Source organism: Cyprinus carpio, chromosome A17 (assembly GCF_018340385.1).
Source record: "Cyprinus carpio isolate SPL01 chromosome A17, ASM1834038v1, whole genome shotgun sequence".
Classification (NCBI taxonomy): domain Eukaryota; kingdom Metazoa; phylum Chordata; class Actinopteri; order Cypriniformes; family Cyprinidae; genus Cyprinus; species Cyprinus carpio.
Genome location: NC_056588.1, coordinates 15,155,315 through 15,178,833, shown reverse-complemented (window position 1 = coordinate 15,178,833; position 23,519 = coordinate 15,155,315). Strand labels below are relative to the sequence as shown.

At 39.4% G+C, this 23,519-nt stretch overlaps 1 protein-coding gene across 1 annotated transcript in view; it reads right to left on the bottom strand.

Moving 5' to 3' along the window:
• The window catches only part of LOC109097630 (disintegrin and metalloproteinase domain-containing protein 12-like), a 90,159-nt gene that overhangs the window by 55,164 nt on the left and 11,476 nt on the right, over positions 1-23,519 (bottom strand). The window contains exon 3 of the mRNA XM_042774668.1: positions 22,135-22,208. Within this exon, the coding sequence (XP_042630602.1) occupies positions 22,135-22,208 (74 nt within the window). The remainder of the gene's footprint in view (positions 1-22,134; positions 22,209-23,519) is intronic.

The window sequence follows — 23,519 nt, the reverse complement described above, 5'->3', positions numbered from 1 at the left end:
GTGGGAGTTCATCCACAGGGAAACGTGAATCATAAAAGAAACGCTAAATGTGGTGTAATATGCCAATTAGGGTGGTTAGAAATGGAAAAAGTGGAGTATGAAACAAGCCTCGAGCAGTCTACACCATGTCTGCAAGTTGTAGGCCTTGTAAAAGGCCATTGAAAGCTCAAGACTATACATGAAAAGAGATGTGCATGCAGAACTCCATGTGGAAACCCTACACATTAATTGGGAGATTAAGTTTACAATAAAAAAATAAAAACCACAATTATGTAAAAAACCAAGTTGCAATTGTGAGGTCGCTTTGTGAGATCACACTGTGAGAAAGTCACACAGCAAGTCACAGCTATGAGATATATAATGTTGTAATTGCGATATATAAATCTGTTTTTAAAGAGACATTCACATGAGGTATAAAGTCACACTGCAAGATATAAAGTTGCAATTTGTGAGAATTCGCAATTACGAAAAACAAAGTTGCAACTGCAATAATATAAAGTAATTTTTAGAGATAGTAACATTGCAAGTGTCACACTACGCTGCCGGAAGGAACACGGCACAGAGGATAATTAAAATAATCTTTAATCCAACACAGGGGTAAATCCAACATGGAGAACAGGAGGAAGACACACGTACGTAACTTGTAGACCCTGAAAGGACTAGGTTTATAAAAGGCAGGATAATAGGAGAAACACAGGTGTATGGAATCAATTAATCAACCTAAACAAGGACAGGAAACAGACCAAATAAGGAAAAACAGGAATTGAGACACATGACAACAGGTCCAATCCTGACATTTCGCCTCCCTCCCAGAAGGTGCGTCCTCACACCGTAGGCAACAACAGGAGGGACAGGTGGGAGCTCGGGAGGAGGCTCCGGTGGAGGACGGACCCCTGGGAGGGGGCCGGCAGACAGAGACGATGGAGGGATGAGCCAGGGAGGACCCAGGGAGGAGACAGGAGGAGCTTGGAGCAGGAGGAGCCCAGCAGGGCCCAGACCACAGCCATAACAGCGGCCCAAAGTGGAGCCGATGAGGGGAGGAGCCATGGAGGAGAAATCCAGACTCCAGGGGGCCGACCAACTGGTGATCAATCCCAGGGAAGGGAGATCCATTTCTCACCAGTGTCCACTCCACAAAGGTGGCAAATTCCGCTCAATGGAAAAGTTATAATTGTGATATGTAAAGTCAATTTTAGAGATATAGTCACAATGTGAGATATAAAGTCACAAATATGAAAAACAAAGCTGCAATTTCAATATATAAAGTTATTTTTTGAGATATTGTACATTGTACAATATAATTATATACTGTATGAAAGTCGCAATTATAAAAATATTGGAATTGAGTTAAGGAAAATTGGAATTGCGATAGAGAAGTGACATTGCAAGATATTGTATAAAGTCACAATTGTGATATACTAAGTTGCAATTAAGAAAAATAAAGTTGCAATTGCAATAAAGTTGTTTTGTAAGATATTAAGTTATATTGTGAGATACAAAGTCACACAGCAAGATTAAGATATAAAGTCGCAATGACCTTTTTTACTTTTACTTAAAGGAGCATTGCTTAGGTTCTGAAATTTCTAACCGTTACTGACACCAGTGGCCGTTAGAGGAACTGCAGCCAGTCTCATGCTCGTTCTCAGTGCGCACGCTCGTACGAGCACGACCACATCAACCCAGGGTTGCCGCAGCAACCACTGACGGCTCATCGAGATTCATCAGCATGTTTGAGGTAAGAAAAGTTATAGTACTTAGTATAGTATAGTACTTAGTATAGTATAGTAAGGTTATTGTTTGACAGACCATATTTTAGTAGAATGTTGCAGTGCTACTTTATATTATCAACTAAAGTCTACTTCTAAGAATCAAATGCCGCTCCGATGTTGACTCTTGACTTTGCCCGACGCCGGTCGCTCTCTCTTTTTGCCACACTAGATTCGTTTTTTTTTTTTTTTAACTTACGAGGAGTGTCCGTGGGTGTCTGAATTGTGCTGCCGGAGGCTGGCCGCTTCTTTCCATCCACAGAGTCCATCTGAAAACACTATTGCCGCTGCTTACTATAATGGCTGGCGTGCCGTACGATTGTAAGCCCAAGTAGACGAGAACGTGCATGACGTCACATTTTGTGAATTTTTCGCGCCAATTTGGGCCCGACTCCTCCACACACAATTGAGCCTACAGGCTGATAGAGGCAACCGTGGTGGACAGTCGAGGTGTCATTCTTTTTTTTACATCATGGTTGGCTCATAAATGTACAAATGAAAACTCTATCTTAAAGATTTTTTTAAGTAAAAACCTCCACATAGCTCCTTTAAACTGGCTCCATAATACAGTAAGTCCATGTGCCACACTTCTCTGTCTGTTTTGCCTAAAGAAATTCATGTTATAATGTATTTGGAGAGTGGTGAGTTAATAAGGAATTTAAAAACATACTTGGATAGACCCCTACCAATAAATTTTACTGCTGCTATTTTAATATTTCATCTTTTGTAGACAATTTTCTGTCTTAAAGTAGGTAATGGCTGTCATCCCAGAATAACTTTATCTACAGAGTTACCTCAGTAAGCACAAGCACAGTGACCCACAAAAGGGCGTTTGATAGAGGGCAATATGAACTTTCTCACAGACAGCATCGTAAGCACTTCAGTACTTATAAAGACTTTCTCTAACAAACCTGCAGAGAAGTACAACTTGTCTAATGATCAACTAAAAAGGCCAGAGAGCATTGTGTATGTGTGTGTGTGTGAAGTAGATCTTGACTCAGTGTCATGAGATATGAAACATTGAGCTTCTCTAATCCTCTACTCAATCTCCTTGAAATCCCAGCCCAGAACATACAGAGGATGGGTGAAGAGGTGAAACATGCTCAGAGGAAACAAGCAGTGAATAAAAAGACTTGCTTGCTCCATTAATTTAAATGATTTTGTAGCATATACCTGTACACACAAATATATAATTTTACAAGACTTTCTATTTCATATAAATGCTGCTCTTTTAAACGTTCTATTGCATAAAGAATCCTGAAAGAAAAAAAAGAGATACGACTGTTTTCAACATTGATAGTATTAAGAAATGTTTATTGTGCTCCAAATCAGCATATTAGAGTGATTTCTGAAGGATCACCTGACACTGAATATGAATGAAAATGCAACTACAGAAAGTTTAGCTTCACCATCAGAGGAATAAATTAAATGTTCAAATATATTAAAATATAATACAGTTATTTTAAATTGTAATAATATTTCACAATATTAATTATTATCAATGTGTTTAATGCAGACTTTATATTATAAATATTACATAAATATATTATATAATATATACAATATATAAATCACATTCTGCCAAAAATATAAATGGTGTAATTAGTACTGGCCAGCTCTTGCATACACAGCATGTTTATTTATTTCCTTAGAGTTTAGAAATCAAACACTCATTAAAAGACTACCTCAGGTGGCTTTTTTTTAGAAGCTAATTCATTCTAAGTAAAGTAAATAAATGAAGTAATATGTAATATAAAATGCCTATAGAAGTCCGGGTATATATATGCACTCTGCAGTCAACTGACTTCCATTAAATGTAGATGACATTTTTTAATCCTCTCATTATAACACGTGTTAGTGTAGACATTATGACAGATTAATTGTGCATATATTCCTTGTGTTATAACAGAGCTTTGTGAAATCGTAATGAACGGAGATGTCAGCTTTTTAGTGGATTTTGGATTTTATTGATCCAAACCATGCACACAGCAACCCATGAATGTTGTGGGCGGGAGCAGGACGAGGTAACATATATTTATGCTGAAGCGGGCGGGTGTGGGACACCATCCTGCGGGAACGGGACTGAAAAATCTGTCCCGTGCAGGTTTCTAGGTCAAACTTCCTACTTTTCCATTTTTTTCATACCCTTATATTCTATTAGTCTGTTAATTGACTTCATATCTGACTAATATGGTTTTAACAGTCAGGGGGAAAAATGAGTTCTGAAACATTTAAGCAGAAGCGTGAAGTCTCATTGGAGGAGAGAGACAGTGCAAGAGGTCTTGAACATCATTTGGCCCCTTTAATTAAACAGTTCATTGCTCTGCTGGAAATTAAAAGTGCCCATTACTGCGCTTTCTGACACTTACATATTCTAAAATGGACACACAAGTGACAACTGCAGCAGAGACTGAAATACTGTGAATGGAGACACATTTTTTAAAAGCCCTTTTTTTTAATTTGATGCGGCAGTTTAAAAATATGACGCACGTGGTGTCAGATGCTGAAAAAGCAGCGAGACCTTATTATCTTTTGGCTTTTCTCTCCATCTCTCTATTTTGAGGTGGTATTCTTGTTTATTTTATTTATTTTTTTCTCCTTCTTTCTCTCATCGTCTCTCTGGGTTGAACCGTGTTACTAAAAGCAGACACCACTATCTCTTACACAAATACACACACACACACACACATACACACTAGAAAACATGACTGGTCTGAAGACCTAATTCCATTTCCACACATTGCTGTGTCTCCAACTGATTTAGCTTTCCACAGTAAGATTCATAACACAAAATTCACATAATGGGATGAGATGGGGGATGGTTGAGGATGAAGGATAAGCTGAAATTCTCCAGGCTAAAGAAATATTTTTCTATATTCTTACTGTCTGGGTGCAGTATGACTACAAGAGTCAATGTCTGCAAGAGTCAAGGCTCCACAGTACATCCTTAAACACTAGCTTATATTTAAAACAAACACATACAGATGCACACAAAAACATAAGAAGGTTTTTTTTTGTTTGTTTGTTTTTTTTATTAATTAACGTTTATTCAATCTGAGTTATTGTAACAGTTTCAGTATTTAATGGAGAAATACTATTTTTATGGGTAATTTATTTATAAATGAAAGTTATTTGGCAGCGCAGTGTACCATAATCATCCCCATCAAAAATCCTCTAGTCTTCCTTTTACCCACTGAAAAAAAACACACAAAAAAAATTATATTTACATATATATATATATATATATATATATATATATATATATATATATATATATATATATATATATATATATATATATATATATATATATATATATATATATATATATATATATATATAAACAAACAGCCTTTTCAATTAATGTTTTTTCTTGTTTTTAAGCACAAATTTTATAAAATTTAATTGTGCCCATGCTTAAAACAAGAAAAATAATTGTCAGTCATGTAAAAAAATACTTACGATTCTTTTAAACATCTTGTTGCCTCTCGAGCAAATTGATCTTGTTTTTATTTTTTTTTTTACTAGAAAAGCAGACAAAAAAAAAAATTAGAACATTTGATGTTTATTTTCTCTTTCTAACTCCTTTTGTGAACTTCCCTCTGTGACTTCTGTCGTGTGTAACTCTGTGTCTGTACGTGGAAAGATCTCAGCAAGCCCAGTTCTTTTGGTCTGTTTTCAGGCTCTAGGGTGTTTCAGTATGCAAGTGTACAGTATATCTGTCTTTGTATGTGTTTGTGTGTGTCTGTGGGGAATGGATTCAAAGATAAACCAGTATGTTGCAGTTCTCCCTTAAGAACACATCCTGTCATCTATGAAGCATGAATGAGTGTGTGTCTTTGCTCACACAACATAATGCAAACTTGGTTTTCCAATCCAATCTATAGGGCTAATTTTATTTAGTGTCAAGTCATATCCTAATTCTAAACATCGGATTTCAATGATACTCAAACTAGCCAGATATACCAAACAATGTACCAAATATATAGATATACCAAATCTGATTTTTTTGCCTAAAAGAAAGTAATTAATTGATCCACACCAACAGAATTTGTTAATATCATATATTTAAGAACATCACATGACCAAGTATTTAATACTTTTCTGAACTGCAATATACAACAGTTCATCAAACAAGAATTTAATACTTAATAAATCTAAGTTTAATCTAAATTCAAACAAAACCAGAGGAAAAATGCATTGCATTGAATTTTGAATATTCGTCGAATGTAAAAAATAAATAAATAAATAAATAAATAAATAAATCCACATTCGAATGCAAAAACGTTAAATTCGAATTTTAGGTCTGCGTCAGCCGTCAGGCAGTCTTATCAGTGGCGCACGAAATGCGACGACGATGTAAGTGTTATTGCATTTTAATGCTTTTGTTAGCCTATCCAGTTGAACTCACTAGATGCGGCGCTGCTACATTGTTCATTCAATATATTGTATAAAACGAGAGCATCAGTATGGAGATGTTGTTTAAGTTAAAACTGAAACCAAGCCGTTCACACAGAAAGCATATTTCTAGAGGGACATCTATCAGTGTTGGACTCCTGTGTAAGCCATGTAAAATTTATGTAAGTTCAACTTTTAAAAAACATGTCTCAATACTTTATGGCAGTTTTTCCCCATCACACTGTATCTCATGTTTTTAAATGAAGAAAGTAGCTTACACTTTGTGATTTGTTTTTGGCCCTTTGTACTAAACTATACATGGTACAATTTTTTTTCCTAATTGTTTAAGCAACTTTATTAATTATATATGGTTTATAAACATTATTTTAAACATTAAGCACTTTTTTTTTTCCAAAGATAGTCGTGTTATTTTATTATGCTTTGAAGAAACGTGCATAATATTTTGCGTGATGCGCCCTTTTGTGGACTCAGGAGAGAAGCTAAAAGCTTTTTTCCCACTAACTGAAGTTATGCCTTTTAAATTCGAAGATAATTCAAATTTTGATAATATTTAAGTAGAAAATTCGAATTTAGTTTTTCAGTCATTTTGACAGCCCTAACACACATTACAGATGAACTAATAAGTTTAGTGAATGATTCAATGACTTACTTGTTTTGTTCTAAATCAGTGTTTTCAATGAATCCATTTAGTGGATTCATTTGCTCATTTGTTCCTTTCCTCACTGAATCAGTGTTTTGAACAAATCAGTCAAGTGAATAAATCAATGACCCAGTAACTTGCTGTCAATGGGGTAACAATTTTAGTCAATAAAACGGTACATTATGTTTCATCTGTATTAACAATAGACCATTTCATCCCCTTCACAGACCACTTTACTTTTATTTATCTACTGTATTTTCCTCCTCGTTCTTTCTTTCATTATATTTTAACAGTATTTGCTCCCCTGCCTTTCCTGGTCCGAGTCTAATCAGAACTCTTATCAGAGAACCACATAACGCCAACAGTTCTGGGCCGTCTAACTACCCACCCGTTACAGACGGGAAGTTTATACTTAATGTTTCATGTTGTGTTACTGTCATAGATGCAGCCAAAGCATATCATTGAACTGTACAGATGTTGAGTGATCCTTAGTGAGGAAATCTGTGACTCGATGATAAATAACAAATGACAACCCAGGAGGGAGGGATGTGAAATTGTAGCTTCCATGATCATTAAGAACTTCTTCAAACCACAGATCCTCTACTTCACTAGTTAAGGAGAAGAGGCTGTTCACACTTTAATACAATTTAGCAGATTTCGACTCTTGGCTCTTGTAAATATGTTCTATTTCTCTGTGTCGGTTTCCATGTCATTAACTGCTTTCTCTGTCTATTTTTTCTCTCTCTCGGTCTCCCTAAAGACTCACTGATGCTTCTGTACTAGTTTAATAGAGTCTCCTCTTTGGCTCATTACACATGTCTGACCAAGCTTCTGGCTTTTACTGTTCTGTCTTATTTATGATGGTACATCTGTGTATGATCAATCAGACTGAAAGAGTGCATCGGCGATCAAACGATGACATTCGATTGCTTTTTTGTCAGAATGTAAAAGCCTAAGAACAGTGTGTGCAATGATTGTGAAGCTTCAAAACAGTTGTGAGTAATGCAGTAGAAGTGAGTTTTCACTGCAGAGCATTCTCCATTAGCTTATCTAGATGCCTAGTAAGAAAAGCTAGCAAAGCTTTTGTTTGGTCAGCTTGTTGATAGCTAGTGTAGACCGAAAGTAACAAAGACAGATGACAGAGGGATAAAAATAACAAATGAGAATGGGAAAGAAAAACAAGCTAGAAAAAAGGCTCAGTTTACACCTGGTACCCAGCTAAAGGATGGAATACAATACACAACTTTTAAAATCTGAACAGTCCAAACTGCAGTTTCAGTGCAGCTTCAAATGGCTCTAAATAATCCCAGCTGAGGAATAAGGGTCTTATCTAGTAAAACAAGAAAAAATTTTAAATAATAAAAATGTTTTTCGCCCTAATGTTTTTTTCCCTTAATGCAGGAATTTGTTGATGCGAATCGTGAAGCTACGCTACAGCTACAGCTTCCTGTGAATAGCTTCCCTTTGGATACAGTACTTTTCACTGGAGCGCTTCCTCTGTTTTTGCTGTTACCGCAACCAGTCGATAAAAAGAATCACTTCCTGATTTGACTGTTGGTCTTCAGTGATGAGATCATGGAGCGGTCAGCTCTTAAAGACTCCTGGGGAAACAAAATGAGGCTGAATGGCTGTGAGACCGGGACCTTTGAAGCTTCAGCATTCAGTGAGGAGAGAAATTCAAGCTAGATTTTCAATAACTGTAGATTTTCGACTGTATGCTCAATCTAGCATTATATGCTGCAAATTGGCTCTGAATAAACTTTTTTTAAAATGCAAAAAATGAATCAGTGTAAATGTTTTAATTTTTTTTTTTTAACATTTGTCTCTGGATATTAAGCTAGGATGGGTTTGCATTTTTTTAAACCAATCCATTTTTTAAAAAGAAAGAATTTAATACTTTTATTCAGCAAGGACACATTAATTTGATCAAAAGTCACAGTAAAGACTTTTACATTGTTACAAATTATTTCTATTTCAAAGAAATGTATCACTGTTTCCGCAAAAACATTAAGCAGCACAACTGTTTTCAACATTGATAATAATAAGAAATGTTTCCCAAGCACCAAATCAACATTATGGTGATGATTATTATTATGGTGATTACTTCGAAAAATCATGTGACTCTAAAGACTATGGCTCTTGAAAATTCAACTTTTCCAATACAGCTTTTGAAATTACAAACTTTCATGTATGGGTGCAGATAATGGAAAAAACTTACAAGAGACATGTCAAAACGTATATTTTAGAAAACAAAAACAAAAAAACAATAGACCACAGAGGTACACAAACCAGGAGTCAAGACAGTGAGGAGAAAGTTCACAAACAAAAGATCGAGTGCATACAGTACACAGAATGTATATTGGCACAGCATTATTAAAAATATACAGTATCTACTGGGAAAACCTCAAAACCCCGCAGTTCCTCACTTTCCAAAGTTTAAATGACTTCTGTGAATCAGCTGACTTAGATAAATATGCCAAGGATTCTTCTGAACATTACACTTCATAAAGCCCATATGAAAAATAATCCTGAAAGGCATAATTTACCATATATTTGGCAATGCTCTATTTCACCCTTATGTTCTCTATTCTTTTATTTCATCTAAGCAGCCTGCTGATTTCAAACCAATCCAAACGAGCTGCACTTGCTTCATTGAGGGATGGTTAGAACCAAATTACATTAGCATAACTCGCCCTCTGTGTTTCTCTCTTTCTATTTCATTTCCTGCCACCAACTGTGGATAATGCGCTAGCACACACACACTGACAAACAAAAAAGCACTGATGTAAGCTTCGCCTCATCGCTCTTTCGGCTTAGGATTCCACATCTCTGACACCTGATCCACTTCACAGAGGTCAAAAGCGCCAAAGATCAGTCTATTCTTGTTTTCTGTGTCTTGCAGGTAAATTACGTATTAAACATTATTATACAGAGGAAAACATAATGCTTTTGTAAGTAATTGGGGAGTGTCCAAGGCAAAAGAAGGATTCTGTAGTGAACATGGCAACTGCCTCCAAAAATAGCAGGAGGCAAAGATGCAAGATGGGGGAGAAAAAGGATTTTAAACTTTATTTAAATTTTAGTTGTTATTCACCATGCAAAATTCATTACCTTGATACCAGGATACTGTGGTTGCCAGGGTGTTGCCAAATAAGTTTGGTAAGTTAGAAAAGTAAAAGTACACCTCTGCTCATTAAAACTACAAGACTGGAATCATCATTCATGTCCTTAATACAAAGAGTGTGGGACAAGTCATGTGCCGAGGTTTAATACAAAGGGTTAGGGCTGTGTTTAATTCCAAGAGCAATAATTATGCGCAATAATAATAGTGATTCTTGCCTTAAAAAGTGTATTTCTGTTGTCTGACAACTTAATTTTGGCATAATGAAAATATGAATTGTTTTTACATATTTCTAGAAAAATAGTGTGTTGTCCTGTCATACATTGACATTAGAAGCTTTGTTAAGGACATGCTGTTATTATGTTCTCCCTCTCTCTCCTAAATTCATGCACTCTACAACCACTGATTACACTACACACCATGTCATTAATTTTCACTTGAAGACAGAAGAAATAATTGAAGCCTCTGAGAGGAATAATTTGAAACAGATGGAAAGTTCACAAGCGAGTTCACAAGTGAATCCATAATTGAATGCGGCACTGTATACCTCATCTCCCACTCTCCCCCTTTCATTGTTTGCTCCAACTCTCTCTCTCTCTCAGTCTTTTTTAATCTTGTGTATTGTTCAGCTGTTCTATAGAGCAGCAAACAAGGTAAAAGACAACCTACCACCACAACAATTCATATTGTGTGGAATGTTTAATAACAGAAGTCCATATGAAAGACCGTTTAAATCAGGGGTCACCGAACTCAGTCCTGGAGGGCCGGTGTCCTGCTGAGTTTAGCTCCAACCCTAATCAAACACATCTGAACCAGCTAATCAAGGTCTTACTAGGCAAAGCCACTGGAAGGCAAGTCACTACGCTGAATAAACAGCTTTTGTGAGGAAACAGCTTGTCATTTAATGACTGACCATTGGAATTCAATGACATCAAGGCTGTAATGTGATTGGTTATTAAGGCACATGTGATCCAAGTTGACCATTACGCTTTCTCCAATAGTACGTATTGCAGACCCTCTCATCTCCAAATAGTAAGACCATCTCTGTTGCTAGGCAGGTGTGTTGAGGCAAGTTGAAGCTAAACTCTGGAGGACCAGACCCTCCAGGACTGAGTTTGGTGACCCCTGGTTTAAATTCTACAATACCTCACACCTTCACCTTACACCCACAATACATAAAGGAAAATCTAATAATAATGATGGTGATGATGGTAATAATTTCCAGTCACATATGATTTATTATTTAAAAAACAAAAAATAAATAATTCATATGCATGCAAAAAAGGAAAACAACAACAGCAACCATAATAATATTAATAGTAATATTTTCCAGTTTCTTCATATAAGACTTTTTATATATATAATTAATTCTAATAACATTGTTTTTCCCTTCCAACAGTGCCACATTGCCGACTGTATCTGTCAGACAAAATCGATCATCATCTTCAGCCTATTATCACATCTAAAATAGGATGAATTATATTCATTATCTAGTATTAATTAACAATTCACATGCTACCTTGTATAGCTTTTTTACTTCATCTTATTTAACATTTAATTATTTATTTTTACCTCTAATATAATCTGCAAAGTGTGAGTTTTTTCAGAGGAGAGGGCCACTGTCAAAAGCTTTAAAAACACCTGCTTTAGAAAAACACCTATTTCTAATTCATCTATGACCTGATGTTTAAAAGTCACTACAGGTGTGTGTATTTGTGTGTGTGATTGTATCAGGTGTTGAAGCAGAATCACAGGGCCAGTCTAATAGTCCTCTGGTAATAGTGTGTCTCTCTTTCTCCTGGACTCAGTTCATTAGTTTTTCTTCAGCTAGGCACCCAACATCAGAGCAGAGAGTTAGTGATGTCATTCTCACACGAACAAGAACCCTCTTCCCTGTCCATTCATGGCCACTGAGTCCAAGTTTCTATGGTAATGTTAGCAGTCTTCACAGTAATGACATGTTTTGTGAGCTTGGCTAAGCTCCTTTCTGTTTGGCGTAATAAAAGGAAGCCTTTCAATGACACACGCTCCATCTCTTCCTCAGTAACAGCTGTTTGTGTTGACTAGAATAAGCTCTAAATCTTCCTACAATCTTCCTTCATTCAACGTCCTGTTGACTTTGATCAATTCGGTGTCCGGGATGTGACTCTTTACTTCATTATCAAGATTTACAGTCTAAAAGAGGCAGAACACTTCAGTTCAACCTACAAATGAAAAAAAGTGACTGACAGCTAACTGGAAGTAGGGATGCTATGAGCTAAATTTTTCAGTAGTGTGACAGTAGCTCATCAAAATAATGCAGCTTTTCCAGTAACAAGCTATTTTTACAAGCACCTCATTGTTGTTTTTTTATGTCACATATTGCTCAAGCAGCCTTAAAACAGAACGAGCAGCAGCAAAAACCAAACGTAGTCTCTCAGAAAGTGTGTCTCACTCTCTCTCAAGTACCACTGGGAAGTCCAATTAATTTTAGTGAATTAGTTTGTTTTCGGACAATGCATTTCAATGAACCAGCTCCAAAAATTTATTTATCCTTTCATGACATACAGTAATAGTTTTTCCAGTCACTGTGCAGCATTGCACATCTTTCAGTTTTGTATATTGTTAAATACTGCCATTTGCCATTTTATTGATAGAGAAAACAGGGAATGGTGAAAAAATAGACTGGGAAAAGACACAAGACACTCTTCAATCAAAAGGAGCACATTAGAATGTGGACTGATCGCAAACCCAACAATTTTATCGGTTTTATTTAGTGTAAATTCATGTTCAAGCCTTCACTAGGTTTCCATCCATCCAAAATCCAGAAGAGGCATACATTAATTGCACTACAAACTCATTTACTCACCCTCAGGCCATCCAAGATGTAGATGAGAATGAGAACAGATTTGTAAAACCTTAGCATTATATCACTTGTTCACCCATGGATCCTCTGCAATGAACGGGTGCCGTCAGAATGAGAGTCCAAGTAATCCACACAACTCCAGTCCATTAATTAATGTCTTGTGAAGTGAAAAGCTGCATGTTTGTAAGAAACACATCCATCAAGGCATTTTAACTTTAAACCATAATTTCTGGCCAAAATATCAGTCCATAATCCATAATGATACTTCCTCCAGTGAAAAAGTCCATCCTTTATTGACCTCTTGCATCAAAATCCACTGACTTTTTAAAGCAATATTATGGACAGAGGACTCATATTAAAAATACAAATTAATACAAGTTAAAAATGTCTATTCTTTCTTGTAGGGGTGGGCGCTATACCGGTATGAAAGGGACTACCGGTATTATGTTGTTCCACGATATGGATTTTGCGATACCGTGGATACCGTTACATAATAATAATAAAAATAATAATAATAATGCATTTTATTTAATGGCGCCTTTCAAAACACCCAAGGTCACCTCAAAACCAAGCACAGATAAAAAAAAATACAAATCACTGCATAGTAAATATTATTAATTTGAGTTTCAAAAGACAGTGTGCTATCCATGATAACACCCAAACTTTTAACCTGAGAGGAAGGACAGATTGCATTATTGTCAATGTACAAGGAAAAACAAATAGATTTAGACAATCAGATCTAGTGCCAACAAGTAGGGCCTCAGTTTTGTTCCAATTTAACTTCAGGAAGTTAGCTGAAAGCCAATCTTTAATTTCAGCAATTTAAAAACAGCTGGACAAAGATGGTGGAGGAAAAGAACCAGTGGGTTTGGCAGACGGGTAAAGTTAATATAAACAAGAATAACAATGAAAATTAATACCATGTTTCCTTAAAATATAACCAAGAGGGAGTATATAAATAATGAAAAGAAGCGGGCCCAAAACAGAACCCTGGGGACACCAGTGGTGACTGTAGATGTTCTTGATCTGAAACTTTAATTGAATACGCTGAGTGCGTCCAGAAAGATATGACCTAAACCAAGACAGAGGAGTGCCAGTAATCCCAATAGAAGCTAATATACAGTGTACAGTCAGCAGATTATTTTGCAAAATAAATCTTTGCAGGGTGATAACGACTACACTGCATAACTGTCCCGCTTATCAGGCAGCCACTTGCCTGATAAGTAAATAATTAAACGCAAAATATTTAATTTGAGTTTTTTAATTACCTCAACATGACTCACAGTACCCGCTTGACCGCTTCGTTATCATTTCTAGAAGTTATGGTTTTACCAATAACAGACCACTAGATGGCAGAATCAGAGTTATATTGAGTTAAATAACTCTGACACAAAGGACCATTTCAAATATTCATAAGAGAATAGTAAAAAAAAATGTTTGCTCAAAAAAATATCAAGCAGCACAACTGTTTACAACATTTATAATAATCAGAAATGGTTACTGAGCAGCAAATCATATTAGAATGATTTCTGAAGGATCATGTGACACTGAAGACTGGAGTAATGATGCTGAAAATTCAGCTTTGATCACAGGCATACAGTAGCCTATGTGTTAAAACATTCAAATAGATAATTTAAATGGACAATATTTCACAATATTACAGTGTTTACTGTATTTTTAATAATAGAATGTAGCCTTGGTGAGCATATAATCAACAATTCCCTGAAAACTGCACAATGGCCAAAAAACGTCTCTAGGTTACGAAAGTAACCCTAGTTCCTCGAAGGAACGAGACGCTGCGCCGAAACGCTATGGAGAACGCGCTTAGCGTGAGCGACTCTGAATATCGTGTGTAATCTGTCTAATGGAAGAGCGTGACATCACGGGCGGGGTGACGTAAGTGACCAGGAAGCTATAAAGGCACATGCCGCACAGCTGGCATCAGCTTCGAGTACCAGCAAGCGCCGGCAGGGGTGCTGGGGGTATGGCTCCGAGACGCAGCGTCTCGTTCCCTCGAGGAACTAGGGTTACATACGTAACCTAGAGACGTTCCTCTTCAGGAACTCGAGCTGCGTCGAAACGCTTTGGGGAACGAGTACCAACGCTGCCAAACTACCAAACCCCTGCCTAGTGTGTATCCGAAGAGCACAGCTTAGGACGAGAGGACAGAAGCACCTGGAGTAACTGGCATGTCTAAGCCATAAATCTTGCAACTGTAGAGGGCGTGGACCACCCCGCAGCGTCGCAGATGTCCAGCATGGATACACCTGCTAAGAAGGCCTTGGAGGCCGCCATACCCCGTGTGGAGTGAGCCTTGGCTCCCAACAACGGGGGAGGACCAGAGGACTCATAGGATACGTTGATAGCCTCGACTATCCAACGACTAAGACTCTGCTTAGATGCAGGAGAACCCCTCTTGGGGGACCATAGCATACGAGCAATTGGTCTGTTTTTCTCTCCACAGGGCAGCTCTGTGGACGTATGTGTCCAGCGCTCGAGCTGGATACATATAATTAGCTTCTTCTGGTCTGACTCCCGGAAGGGAGGAGGGCAGAAGGCCTGCAGTACTATTGGTTGTGGTGTGACAGAGGGAACTTAGGAACACAACCTGCTCGAGGGTATAGAAGTGCTTTGGCCATGCCGGGCAAAAAGTGAAATGAGTAGGGGCCACTGAGAGGGCCTAAAGATCTCCAACTCTCCTCAGAGAGGTAATAGCCAACAGGTCAGATGTCTATCTGATATATCTTGTATCGGTTCGCATGGAGCTTTACAGAGCCTCCAACACCACAACCAAGTCCCAGGGGGGACACGGGACCGTACTGGAGGCCTCAGCCTCAGCGCACCGTGGAGGAAATGTATCAGTAGGGGGTGTCTTCCCACTGACTGTCCACCGAGAGGGACATGGTAGGCCGCAATGACCGCCACGTAAACCTTTACGGTGGAGTGGGTCAACCCTGCAGAGAACCTGGCTTGTAGAAACTCCAGAACTGTACCAACTGGGCAGTTAGCTGGGTCAAGCTGGTATGCTCTGCACCATGAGGCGAAGAGTTTCCACCTCAGGGCGTACAGTTTCCTCGTTGAGGGAGCTCTGGATTGGAGGAGGGTCTCAACAACCTCGGTTTGAGAGACCGGATGCTATGAGCTGTGCCCCCTCAGGGGCCACACCCACAGTTTCCACAAGTCCAGGCGAGGGTGAATTATCGTGCCCTGCGCCTGTGAGTGTAGGTCTGTCCTGATCGGTATCTCCCGAGGAGAGCCGTCGAGGAGCGAGACCAGATCTGAGAACCATACTCGGCCCGGCCAGAATGGGGCTACTAATAACAGCCGAACCCCATCCCAGCGTACTCTCGCCAGAACTCCCGGGAGCAGAGCGATAGGGGAAAGGTGTACAGACGAAGCCTCGGCCAGGTCTGTACCATAGGGTCCAGTCCAAGAGGAGCTGGATGAACTAGAGAGAACCAGAGGGGACATTGCGATGTCTCGAGTCGCAAAGAGGTCCAAAAACTCTCCATATCTGCTTCACCACCTCAGGGTGAAGCCTCCATTCCCCGGGCCTCGGCCCCTGTCTCAACAGTATGTCTGCTCCAACATTCAACCTCCCAGGAAAAAAATACTGCTCTGAGCTAGAGGAGTTTATCCTGGGACCACAGAAGGATCTGGTGTGCCAGCTTGTACAAGGGGCACAAACGCAGACCTCCCTGCTGGTTGATATAAGAGACCACCGCTGTGTTGTCGGTGCGCACCAACACATGATGACCTCTCAGGTCTGGGAGGAATATTTTAATGCTTGATGCACAGCTAGCATCTCTAGACAACTGATATGCCATGTAGAATGGCGACAGCTACACAGACCGCGGGCAGGGTGGCCACTCATGACCGCACCCCAACCAGTGAGGGAGGGCATCCGTCGCTAGTGTTACACGGCGACCAGGAGCTCCCAGCACCGGGCCCTGATTCAAGAACCAAGGTTTCTTCCACATGTCTAAGGCACGGAGGCAGCGCTGCGTGACCTTGATAGTTCGAAGTGGATTGCCCCTTGGGGAAAATCCCTTGGTCTTGAGCCACCACTGTAGGGGTCTCATGTACAGCAGGCCAAGAGGTATCACGTTGGACGCAGTTGCCATCAGACCCAACAATCTCTGAAATTGTTTGACAGTGAGTGACTGGCCTTCTTTGGCTCTCTCGACTGAGATGAGGATCGACTCGATACGAGCAGGGGACAATCGTGCCTGCATCGCGGTCGAATCCCATACTACGCCTAGATAGGTGGTTCTCTAAACTGGAGAAAGTACACTCTTCTTGGCGTTCAGTCTCAAACCCAGCTCCCCCATGTGGGCGAAAACGACATCTCGATGTCGAACCGCCATCTGCTCTGATTGAGCTAAAATCAACCAATCGTTGATATAATTTAGTATGCGGATGCCCCGCAGTCGCAGTGGAGCCATTTGAGCAGCATCCACGCACTTCGTAAATGTGCTGGGTGAGAGTGCAAGGCTGGACGGAAGTACTCAATATTGGTACGCTTCGCCCCCGAAAGCGAACCTCCGAAACTTCCTGTGTTGTGGAAGGATGTAGACATGGAAGTATGCGTCTATGAGATCTGTCGTAACAAACCAGTCCTCAGACCTGATCTGTGGTACAACATGCTCTAGAATAAGCAGTTTGAACTTCAGCCTCATAACTGAGCGATTTAACTGACATAGATCTATGATCGGACGCAACCCCCTCATCCTTCCTTGGAACTTGTGAAATACCGGCTGTAAAACCCCGGATTCCCTGTCTTGAGGAGAGACCACCTCGATGGCCTCCTTCCCTAATAGGGTATTCACTTTTTGTTCCATAACCAGAGCCTGCTCGGGTCCGACCAACGTCGGAATAACCCCGTTGAATTTCGGCGGGTAAGAGCCGAACTGAATGCAATAGCCTTATTGCCATATGCAGGCCCCATTGAGATACATTTGGCAGTCATTCAAATGCTGCTAAATGATCTACTAAGGGAATCAGTCTCTCGAGACGGACCTCTGGTGTAACTGTGGCAGCTAAATCGGCGCCTGAAGTAAACACACCATTCCCAGCAGCCGATCTAACTATTTTAGAGACCCCCGAAGGGGTTGCGAGCCTCTCAGCACCGCTACGCTCGCGGGCGGAAGAAAACTGAGAGCAGCGCTCGCTGGAAACCGCTGCGCCCTGGAGCTCTGGCAGGGTTGGCAGATCGATTTCCCGAGGGCACTGAGGAGAGATGGGCACCGTCTAATGCGTGTAAACACCACTCTACCCCAGTAGGGGCCGCCCTCTGCAGTCGTGACCGATGTGTCAGGACTTCTTAGCCGAGGACCTCCCAGCCTGAAGCACGGCCCTCAGATCCGGCTTAGACTGGGAAACCCTGGGCCAGAGCGTTGTTTCAGCCACTGGTCCCGACGCGGGGGAGCGTGGGCGGCAACACTCTGATTCTGCGCCTCCCTACATGAGGAGACGGTACACCGAGAGGGCTGCTCCCGCCCAGCAGCCCCTCCAGTATATATATCTTCTCAAAGTGAGATAAATGTCATTATATTCCTCAGAATTTAATGCAGTCACACAATCAGACAAGTATACACGGTCTGAATTGTGATACAATTCATATCGAAAGTGATATATCAGACTTTTCATAGTCAGGTAAACACTGAATTTAATTCCTCAGAATTAAATGCAGCTAAACAACCAGACAAGTATACATGGTCTGGCGTGGTAAGATTCAGATCAAGAATCAAAAAATTATATATCTAACTTCTTTCAGTCAGATAAATGCCTCATTTAATTCCTCAATATTAAATGGAGCCAAACAAGCAGACGAGTAAACACGGTCTGGCTTGTGATAAAATTCATATCTAACTTCTCATAGTCAGACAAATACTGAATTTAATTCCTCAGAATTAAATGCAGCTAACCAATCAGACTAGTAAATACGGTCTGGTTTGGTAAGATTCACATCAAAACTGAAAGTGATGTCATACACGCGTTGCCTCGGCAGCGCGCGAGCCGCTTAGTCACACAAAACAATATTAATCTCCTCGGAGATAAATAGCTGCAGCTGCGAGTTCACGGTCAGAGAGGGGGAAGGAACAGCAGCGCGGGCTTCCGAGCCTCGAGAACGAGCTCTAGATCTAGGGAACACGGGTGAGATAGGAAAAGCCGTCTCCATCCCGTCCCCAGATATGCGAGAAGCACAGTCAGCCCCCCTTATTTTTCCCGCGAGCGAGCTGACTGCGCGAGCTGCGCTCCTCATTAATGCTGCTCGTTATAATGTTTTGGCATAATATGCTTGTGAAACTGATGCTTGTGCAACTGATGTCTGTGCAACTGAGGTTCATGCAGCTGATGTTTGTGTAACTGCGAGCTCATCGACGCCCTCCGTGTCAATCTCCTCGGAGAAAGAAAGGCGGTGCGTCGCGGCCGTTACTCAAGTGGAAGGACCGCAGCGCGGGCTTCCGAACCCAGAGATCAGGCAGATCTGGCGGGTGAGGTAGGAGATAGGGAAGCGCCCGTCTCCATTCCCTCCAGCAGATCTATCTGCGAACCCAGCGAATGCAGGCGCCGCTCCGCCTCGGCGAAAGCGGGACCAACACCGCGAGGAACGCCGGCGAAGACCCCCTCTCGAGGAAAGCCCTCCGGGATCGAAGCGTCCGCACTGGCCGTACACAGTGCAGGCAGACGGCTCCCTCAAGAGCTGAGTCAGCGTGCTTCGATCCCAGGCAGATCGCGCACAGACTGTGTGTATCCCCACTCGTGATTGTAGCGAGGGCAGGGAGGAACACACAATCTGAAACGCTGATCTGGATTCGCCTTTCAGATGTCTCATCTTAACTTTGCTCTTTGACTATTGCTTACTCTTTGAGGAGCTAATAGTGACAAACAACAATAAATAAAACTGACAAGACAGAATGACATGCACACACAGAGCGCTTGCTGAAAGACGCGAAGCTGATGCCAGCTGTGCGGCATGTGCCTTTATAGCTTCCTGGTCGCTTACGTCACCCCACCCGTGACGTCACACTCTTCCATGAGACAGATTACACACGATATTCAGAGTCGCTCACGCTAAGCGCGTTCCCCAAAGCGTTTCGACGCAGCTCGAGTTCCTGAAGAGGAACAAATGTTCAATCCCTCACTTTTTTCTAGTTATATAAGGTAAAAATATTTTGCCTGTCATTTTTTTTTCTTATATCGCAATATAATATCAATATCGCCTGGACACTGTAAAATATTGTGATATGAATTTTAGCTCATATCGCCCACCCCTAACAAACACAAGACATTAACTGATGGACTGGAGTCTGAAAAATGTTTTTATCAGCTGTTTGGACTCTCATTCTAACGGCACCCATTCACTGCAGAGGATCTATTGGTGAACATGATGTAATGTTAAATTTCTCCAAATCTGTTCTGATGAAGAAGAAAACTCTACATTTTTGTCTAAATGGTTCCATAAAGAACCTTTAACATCTGAAGAACCTTTCTGTTTCACAAAAAGTTTCTTTGTGGTGAAAGAAGGTTCTTCAGATTACAAAAAGGTAAGAAAGAGAAGGTTCTTTAAAGATCCTTTGACTGAATGGTTCCTTGTGGAACCAAAAATGGTTCTTCTATGGCATTCTTTGAAGAACCTTTTTGAAGCACCTTTATTTTTAAGAGTGTATGTTTTGTAATTTGTAGTGCTACGTTTTTGAAAAGAATAATTTTAACTTCTTTAAATTATGAGTAGCTTTCTATAGTTTCAAGTTAATTTCCCAAATGATGCTAAATTATGGAAGCCTAAAAACATCATACACATGCTCTCATGTTGTCTGGCTTTTCGTTACAGACTTTATGGTAAGTGTTTTCACTCAGTCTTGAGAGGAACATGGCCCTTAATAGAATTCATCAAATAAAGTGGAGCAAAGCTGCAACTTCACTGGGCAGCTGCTGATTACAGACTATCAGCGTTACAGTGTTCTCTTCAAGTCTCTGACAGTCATCTCTAAAGCCTCAATCAACATCACACACTAAGCCATTTATTTTGGAAATCCTTTGGAAGAGCAATCAAAGGGTGCATTGATTCCCTGTTCATTATGAGTTAAACAGTATTCAAAGCTGTTGTTAGGTCTGTGTTGTATTGCTGATCCGTGCTTAGAGAATACAGGGAGGAGAAATCCACAGAGTAAAACAACAATGATTATCAAATGAATTCATCAGAAATTAGTTCAAGATGAAGTTAGACAAAGTTCAGAGAAGATGGGAACTATCAAAGCTCTTTTATCAAATGCATTGTCAAAGCATCTAGAGTGAAAAAAAGAGATCCTCGGTTTTATTATGGAGTGAAAAGATACACACTGGCTGTTTTATTTGTCGAGGTGTTGCCACTTGTTCGTCTGACATTAATATGCAGTGAATCACTTTGCATGTGTAAGAAAGCATTCAAGATCTGACAATTCTTTGTAAAAAGGCTTATATTAAAAACTGTGAAGCTGCATAACCATGCAAATTTGTTTGTATGGTAGTGTCTTGACTGTTATGATTACTGTGATGATGAACACACAAAGCTTCACGGTCCTTCTACAGAAATGAGTGTCTGTCCTCTGGGTTGGGCTTTTATATATCTGGATGAGTGATGTTTTTTGTTATGTTGCTGCTGTGAGAAAGAGTTGAACTCAGCTTAATGTACAAAGAAGGTCAGTTTTATCAGATGTCCTGGAGTTTCTTTGTTGGCTCGTTGGTAATTTATTTCTTTCAATCTGTCTCTCTATTGCTCTGTTCTTTCCCATACAGAAATCTAATAAATGATATACATTGCCCTATATCAAGAGTGCCACATACTGTATGCTACCTATAAAGCAATACAATGTGGAAAAAAAAATAAAAAATAACATAACAAAATAATGTGTATAAATAATTAGATATGACACTTCATATGTCAAAAATGTATTAATATACATACATAAACATTAATATTTATATGGGCTAGATATATATGTCATGAAATTCTTCCATTTTCTAATAGATGTTTTAATTTCATACATGTTCTTTACTTCATATATATACATATGACAATAAGGACACAAAAGCACCATGGATTTATACGACTTATGCAATATATTCACATTGGAAATTGATGTAAGTAAATGATTTTTTATTTTTGGAATTTTTATTTTTGGGTGAAATATCTCTTTAAGTTACTTAGTAACTAGTGTTTTGTTTCGATGAGGCAGGATCAGGATTTGGAAGTGTTCAGTGATCCTGCTAGAGCTAGATCATGTGGTTTTGTAAAAACTCTGTGTGCCCAACCAAGAAGGAAGAGTCTAAATAAAAGAAAATTGTGAGGGAGACTTACTGGTTCTTTTCCAAAGATAAAACCAGCTGTTGTCCTTCTGCTTGGATCAGGATGCGCAGCGAAGCGGGAAGCGTCTAAATAAATGAAAAACAAAACAATCACTTCATGTCCTGTTTTCCTGTTTCAACCAATTTACTCTAACCCTATATCTTCCCCATTGAAAAAACACACACACATACACATACCGCCTTCACACTTTTGAACGACTTAGGATTTGATCCAGCACACCAGACAGAGCCATAGAGCCAAAAGGAAGCCTTCCAACTGTCATTTTGCACATAATAATGTGTCAAGCACTCTGCACAGGGACAAGGCTGATGTGTTCATGTACAGTATAGCCACTGCATTTTTATTCACTTGACTCTTTCAAAGACATGGGGAATGTGAACTGAACTGTACACACAAATGTCATTTAAACATAAACTGCTTCTTGACAAATAAAAAAAAAACAAGCTAGAAGTGAAGCCAGGTGTGTTCAAGTGAGTGGATCTTGGTGAATCGTGGTGGACTTCTATGAGTTACCTGCTCTCTGTGTTCTTTCAAAGCGAATATTTTATATTTCTTTTGCTTGCCTATATGAGACAATATACTGTTTGCTTCTTTTTCACAGCCTAATGTTTAGCTGCAGTTGTAAATTTGTGGTATCTTTATCTTTTTCTGTTTATGCAGTTGATTTTAGTGCTGCATTATTATACTGATTTACATCTTAATTTGCATTTACTTCAAAAAGTATAATGGTAATACCATGTTTGTTTGTTTTTTGTACATGTAAAGAACTATTTTCATACTGAAAATGAAGAACTTATAAGACAAAATTTTAATTTCACTGATGTACTATAAAATAAAGTTATTATACATTATGAAATACACTTGATTTTTATTTTACAGTAGAACATTATTATTACAATATATTTCTAATTTTGTGTAATATTTTAATCAATATTATTCACATTAAAAATCATAAATGAAATATTGAAATATTTCTGAATAACTCTTAAATGTTCCCTTTATTATAATAGAATGACCATCTACTTTTCCTTGCTAAACAGCTAATAGAGCATTTTTACCTCCCTCACTCCAGCTGTAGTGATATGGCTTTGGGCCATCAGTCAGGCCACTCTGGGCCCAGACCAACAAGTCCTTTATTCTTAATTTCCTGCCTGATATACGCTACCCTCACCACAACATCAATCTCCGCCTGCAAATGTTTTATCGCAATCACTTTGAAAAGCAAAGCAAAGCAAAGCCAACCATTCTCTAGCACTGCATTTTTATGACATGCAAAACTTTTCCCTAACAATGCATTTAAGACATTTCCAACAATTCAGACATTTATGAAAATTTCTAGGTGTTGGGTTTCCGATGACTAAGCCTCTGAGCACACA